The sequence below is a fragment of the Alnus glutinosa genome, chromosome 3, assembly GCF_958979055.1.
Source record: "Alnus glutinosa chromosome 3, dhAlnGlut1.1, whole genome shotgun sequence".
In the NCBI taxonomy this organism is placed as follows: Eukaryota; Viridiplantae; Streptophyta; class Magnoliopsida; order Fagales; family Betulaceae; genus Alnus; species Alnus glutinosa.
Window position 1 is genome coordinate 23,145,653 of NC_084888.1, and position 6,697 is coordinate 23,152,349.

Below are 6,697 nucleotides of genomic sequence, written 5' to 3' on the forward strand. Positions count from 1 at the left end.
TTTTTTCTTTCCCAAAATGCTCTTAAAATCATTTAAAAATAAAAAAAATTTAAAAAATAAAGAAAAACTTTAAAATAAAAGAAAAAACTAAAGGGGTGGCCCAACCACCCATATGGGGTGGTTCGGCCACCCTTTGTTTTTGTTATTTGTTTTTTTTTTTTGTTAATTTTTTTTAATTTTTTAATCTTTAGGGTATTTTGGAAAAAAAAAAAAAAGAAGAAGCCAAATGAGTCATGTGTGACGCATGCACATGACCACTTTTCCGTTTATTTTGATGCTAGTTTATGACGGAGTTGAAATTTGAGGTACTCCGATACCACTTTTTGAAGTTTAGTACGTAGTGTGTATATATGTATATATATATAAGGAAAAAAGTAGTGGCAGGGAGGGAGCCAAAGTGAATTTTCACCTTAAAATAATGTTCAAATGATTAGAATTTGTTTTCTTATATAATAAACTTGGCGCGCACTTGACATAAATGAATGATAATTTAAATAATTAAGATATATGTGAAATTGTGAGATCAAATTATACGTCTGAACAATTAATATATATATATGCACAAGTACTTGGCAAGCATTTATATTGGAATTTTCCAAACATGGTCTTATGTCTACTTCATTCAGCCACTTGGATTTTGTATTTTTGTTTCTTTAAGAGAATGATTGCACCAGGATTCAATAAAGAAAGCAAATGCTATTGATTTGAATACTATTATATGCTAACCCTACACCAAGCCTAACCCCAAAACAATCCCAAGATCAGACCCCAAATTAAGGAAGTAAGCTACTACATAGCATTAGTTTAATTTATGGCTGAAAATACTGCCCACCAGCTTTCTGTCCCACTTTTGTAATAAAGCAAAAGGCAGGAATAAATGAAACAAGAAAGGAAAGAGAGAAGAAACATATATGCAAAGTTTCTGAACCCTTCCCTCTATAAAATTGTTTTAAGATCATAGGCTTAAGTTTGTTCAACCTCATCAAGAAAGCGAAGAGAAGTCTCAAAGCTTTTGTTCGGAAACATGACAAAGTGAAGAGATCGAGAAAGTAAAAGAGAAAAAGAAAGGAATCCCTTTTTCCTTTGTGGCATGAATTGAAGTGTTTTTACAGATAGAGCTCATCAGTGCACCAAATGATGGCTCAAAACCCTAACCGGTGGAGCATGCATCCACCATCTCTCTTTCCTCAATATGCGCTTCCTTTGAACCCTTTGCCAGATGACCAAGAGCATCCACAGTCATGGAGCCAACTACTACTGTAAAACCCCCCCCCCCCCTCTCTCCAGTTCAGCTTGTTTCTTATATATATATACTCTTCACTGGCTTTAATGCATTTATTCATTGGATTTTTAATGTTGAACTTAATTTAATCATATATTGTGTTTTCAAGTTTTTGTTAAACTATATATATATATATATATCAACTTTCGTTTCTCATGGGTTTTTGATCTACAAACTGAGCTGAACTATCTCCCTAGCTCTCTGCTTAATTATACATTATTATTATTTTGGTTTAGTTTTTTCCTGGGTTTTGGTTTTTGCAATGACATGCCTTAGGGGTTTCATTTAATTTGGTGATTGTTTTGCAGAGGAGGATTGTCGGCAGGCGACGAAGATAAGTTTCTTATGAATAATTTTCAACCTAAAAGGTTAGAGAATTGGGAGGATCACCAAATCTTAAATAATCCATCTCCAAGGGTTCCCGTTATTGATGCAATAAAGCAAGAAGTTTCCCAAAACAGCAATTTGTACAGTCACGGAGATGAAGATTTTCAGGCACCTAGATCTGCTTGGTCCCAAATGATGCCAGTTTCTTCCCCTAGCTCTTGTGTTACCAGTTTCAGGAATAATAATAATAATAATAATTTATTCGACTTCTCTTATAACAAGGTGGATGGAAGGAATATTGAACATCCAGATCAGTCATCTGATCAGGTAAAGATTATTATTATTATTATTTAAAATATTATTTGTTTTGTATGACTAATTAAAGCTATATATTTCCTGAACATGTATTTTCTCTTTCACTAGGTTAGTAGCACAGCCAGTGGTGGGGTACCTAAGAAGGCTAAGCTTCTGTCCTCTTCAAGCCAACCACCTCTAAAGGTGACATAGAATCTCTGTGTCTTTCTTGATTGTCCATTTCTTTAAGCATGTATTATTCTTCTGCTAGCTAGTAAGTAGTGACAATCCATCAACAGAATTAGGGAAAAGAAAAGAAAGATGGGTAGAAAAAACAACACGGTATGATAACTAACTGTCCTTTAATACCAGTTGGTATAACAAAACGAAGTCATATTCTGGTTTTCTTCCTTGTGTTTATTGTGAGGCAGGTCAGAAAGGAGAAGCTAGGTGATAGAATAACAGCCCTTCACCAGATGGTTTCCCCATTTGGAAAGGTAAACCAAACCCAGCACTCTGAACGCAAAGAATACTAGTGGTTAATTTTCTTTATTTCTTTCTCTATCTTCTTCTTCTTTTTTTTTTTTTTTTTTTTTTTTTTTCCAAAAAAAAAAAAAAAATAACCCATAGAGAGATTTCTTAGAATTCTTATCCTTTTCTAATCATTTGGGTTTCTCTTTTGACATTAAAGAAGATGCATGATAAAGATGACTAGGGTTTTCCCTTTTGCAGACTGACACTGCTTCTGTCTTGCTAGAAGCCTTTGGGTATATCAGATTCCTTGTGGGTCAAATTGAGGTGATGTTCCTTCTACATATTATGCTCTGGAAGCAACTTAGAATCAGTGAGAGCATGCACTTAAAGTTTCAATAATTCATGCTTTAGTTGTGGGAGTTAAAAAAGTTTATTCTTTTCCCTACCTTGAAATTAATGCAGGCCCTCAGCTCCCCTTACCTGGGTAACGAATCAAAAAACACAAGGAACCAGCAGTCTGTAAGTACCCATATATGTATACCATTTACCCATTTCCCAATGGGTAACTACAATTCCCTCTACACAAAGTAGCTAGGCACACCGCACATATATGTTTCAGAGAGCATGCATGTGTGACAAATTGTACTAAAATATAAAAATGATAAGAGAGAAATTGTTTTAGGTTCAAGGAGAAAGAAGCTGTGCATTTCCTGAAGACTCCGGACAGGTATGCTTTATTGGATCCATCAACCCCCAAAAGCAAGTAAAGGAGGCTTTGCCATTGGAAAGCATCTTATGAACTAAAATATTCGTTAAGAAAAGCACTAAAAGAACAAGGTTCTTAGCTTTATAAAACTTTTTGATTGATAAAGGTTAATTAAATATAAGTATAATTTATGACTGCCTAATTACTTTGGAGTCGTGAAAGGTTTTGAGAAAGATAGAAAATACTTATTAAGTTTCTCAATTTGTTTTTCCCATCGATCTAGCTGTTGAATGAGACCTGCCTGAAAAGGAAGGGAGCTTCTAACCAGGTATTCTTTCATTTTTTTTTTTTTAATTTTTATGAAAGCTGTTTCTCCTTCAATTGATTTGATGAGATCATCATAAATTTATTTCGCATCTGAATCATTATTTTCATCACCATCATTGCTATTATTATTATTAGTATATATAATAAAGAAGTAAACATGCATCTTGGGCATTGCTGGAACTTTCACATAAAATAAAGCCCTTATTTTTGTTTTATTTGATAAAAAGAATGCTTTATATATATATATATATATATAGATAACAGAAGAAAAGAAGTTGATTCTTGTTTGAACGGTATCAAATTCCCAAAGATTCTTATTTCTCTTTTCTGGATATCAGGATCCCCAAGAAAAACCAAAGGACCTAGCGAGTAGAGGGTTGTGCTTGGTTCCTGTGTCTTGCACTCAGCATGTAGGAAATGACAGTGGACCTGACTATTGGGCTCCGGCTTACGGGACTAGTGGGTTTTGACAAATTAAGCAGCCTGAGCTGGAGCATGCATGCATGGAATCACATAATATCATGAGCAGTCACTCTGCAGTAATCTAAGGCTGAGTGCTCATGATGCTATGCATTCTCAATTAATTCCATGTATCAACCATTTAATTGCTCGATTTCTAATTTCAGATAATCAAGCTTGTATCTTCTTTTTCCCCTTTAAGCCATATATGATACAAAGCTAGCTTCATATGCGCGAATTGCTAGTCCAAACGAGTAATTTTAGAAGTCATTCTTTTGTCACTCTTGCGTCTAAGGACGGGTTGGGAGGCCGGTATAGGCCATGCCCCCCCTCTCCCCCACCCTCAATTCCAAAAAAAGAAAAAAAGGTAAAAAAAAATTATATAGTAAAAAATAAAAATTTAGCCTATTGGTCCTTACCAACAATTTGTTTTTGGCCCCTGGCCCTTGGCTCCTACCCATAAGAACTTCTGGCTCTCTCTGCTTGTGTCCATCCAAAAATGATGTGACTTTTAAAATCATCACTTGATCAAAATTCAAGAGTATTCAATCACAAGTTCAATGGTTATTTTAAAAACCACGTCATTTTTGGATAAGATTGGCAAAAGAGTGACTTATAACATTACTTCAGTAATAAAGATGTCACGCCTTCTGTCAGCAAACAATCACACGGTCTTAGATTCAATTATTATCAAATGGACAAAGTTCATAGTTCATTGCTGTTTAATTGTATAATGGATAAATTAATCCAATGGTGAAAGAAATTTTATTTCTTGCACTCGGCATAAATTGACCACAAAGTAATCACTGATCAAATCAAGCATAGAGTCAATCTTATTAATTACCCCAAAGATAATGCCCTCGACTATTCAGCTCATTAACTTGCTTATCTATATAATTTATTTTTATTTTTTATTATATATATAATATATAGGAAGTTCATCGGCAGACAATTAAGTAGGTAGAGAAGTTGCTAAACATATATATCTAATAAATAACTTCAAACCGTGTGATTACGATTGGTGCAGTACTAGTTTCTATCAAACACTGAAAGTGATTTACCAAGCAGTCACAAGCATGAAGATTTTTGCCACGGAAAAGAAAAAATATGGAGGCCAATAACAGCCAACACCAAATCAACCTTTTATGCACTTAGCTATGGCTCCATTAACCGAAACAAACATGGCGTCAAGCAAAGTACCAACAAAAAATAAAGTAGTTCCATCTGCCAAAGAATCATTGTTTGGTATTGCTGAAAGGGCAAATATTCGAATGCTTGGAGAAAAATTAAACCCATTATATATATATACTGCAAAGATGACAAAGAATGAACCCCCCGCCCCTTGGCGGAATAATGCCTTTATGTGGAATTGACAACTCTGCAGAGAAAACAAGGTAATGAGATAACCTTATTAAAAACAATGAGATAGAGAGAAAACTCTAAGACAAATCCAGGGAGATAATGCAGAGAAAACAAGGATGGGAGAAAACCATAAGGCAAATCCATGGGGATAACGTTGTAGAAAAAACAATAAAGTGAGAGGACCCTCGGTTTTCAGGTTGATGTGAATTTTAAATGTACTCGTAAGTGCACGAATCGTTTGCAATAAAGGGTTTTGCAAGTGCGAGGTCGATCCTACAGGGAATTGTGTTCTTGAAAATAAATTTATGACTAAATTAATTAAATCTTAACCTAGTTCAAAAAAAAAAACGTTTGATTTTTTATAAAAAGAAAAACAACATAAAGTAAATAAAGTAGAATAAAACAAAAGAAAAGGTACTAAGGTTTTGGAATCCACACCCACCAAATCATAGCAACATATTCTCATGTTCATCAATACACATCCGAAGTTCTCACCATACAAATCTTATGTATGTTCTACTATGCTTAAAAAAATCATTAAATCATTCAATGAATCCGTTCTTTACACAAATCACAAAATATATCCGGTTTAAACCAAATCATAAAATGTATCCGTAGAACGAAACACAATGAATATCCAACGTTTTGATAAATAAAAATCCAAGCAATCAATTATGTGAAATTATCTCAAATCATCAAATGTATCCTTGAATCACAAAAGATATCCAAGAATCATTCCACACATTGAAAAGAAGTAAAACATAGGAAACATTAAACCAAATAAAATCGGATAGTATAAACTTACATGAAAATATTGTTGCTCTTCAATGGTGAGGCTTTATCCTCAACCTTAGTTGAAAAATTAGCTACACATGGCTATTGAAAATAAAACCTACCCTAAAGAAAAACTAAAAAGAAGAAAATATATTTGAACTCTAGCTTCACCCCCTTTTTTCTTGAGCCTTAGAGGTCTATTTATAGGGAGAAAACAAATCCTAAAAGCCATAGAATTCCTAGAAAAATCGGAGGTTAGTCTCATAGTTTGAGTAGGAGACTCAAAACTTAATCCAAGAAGGAAAAGGACTCCAAATTCGTCCAGATTTGTGGCCTTTTATTGCGGGGTACTTTTTGCATAGCAGACGTCCGAATTAGGAAAATCCTATTTCACAATGATTTGTAAAAAATTGAATTAGCTTTCCAACACCGCTTGATTAATCTTAATCGAATATTTGAGCTGAAAGTTATGGCCAAAATACTATAACATGTGCTGAATTTAAAATTTAGTCCAATCCGATTTTGACTCCAATTAGAGAAATTCCGATTTAGTCCTCTTCTTGATTTGGTTGAACATAACCACATCATCTAGGTCTTCTCAAAGTGTGCTTTCTTTCACCATAAAGCTATTGTTTTCTCTCAATGACCTGCAAAATACTAAAATACCAAAACTAACAAAAAATATTAGAAAA

General features: G+C 33.9%; 1 protein-coding gene across 1 annotated transcript; it reads left to right on the forward strand.

Annotated features, from left to right (window-relative positions):
- Positions 1–848: 848 nt before the first annotated feature.
- On the forward strand, positions 849–4,150 carry LOC133864768 (transcription factor bHLH68-like). Its single transcript, XM_062301182.1, has 9 exons — positions 849–1,259; positions 1,591–1,936; positions 2,033–2,107; positions 2,335–2,400; positions 2,636–2,701; positions 2,840–2,896; positions 3,060–3,104; positions 3,367–3,411; positions 3,749–4,150. Exons 1-9 carry the CDS (start codon positions 1,135–1,137, stop codon positions 3,878–3,880), a joined length of 957 nt encoding a protein of 318 aa, XP_062157166.1. The 5' UTR covers positions 849–1,134; the 3' UTR covers positions 3,881–4,150.
- The last annotated feature ends 2,547 nt before the right edge of the window (positions 4,151–6,697 follow it).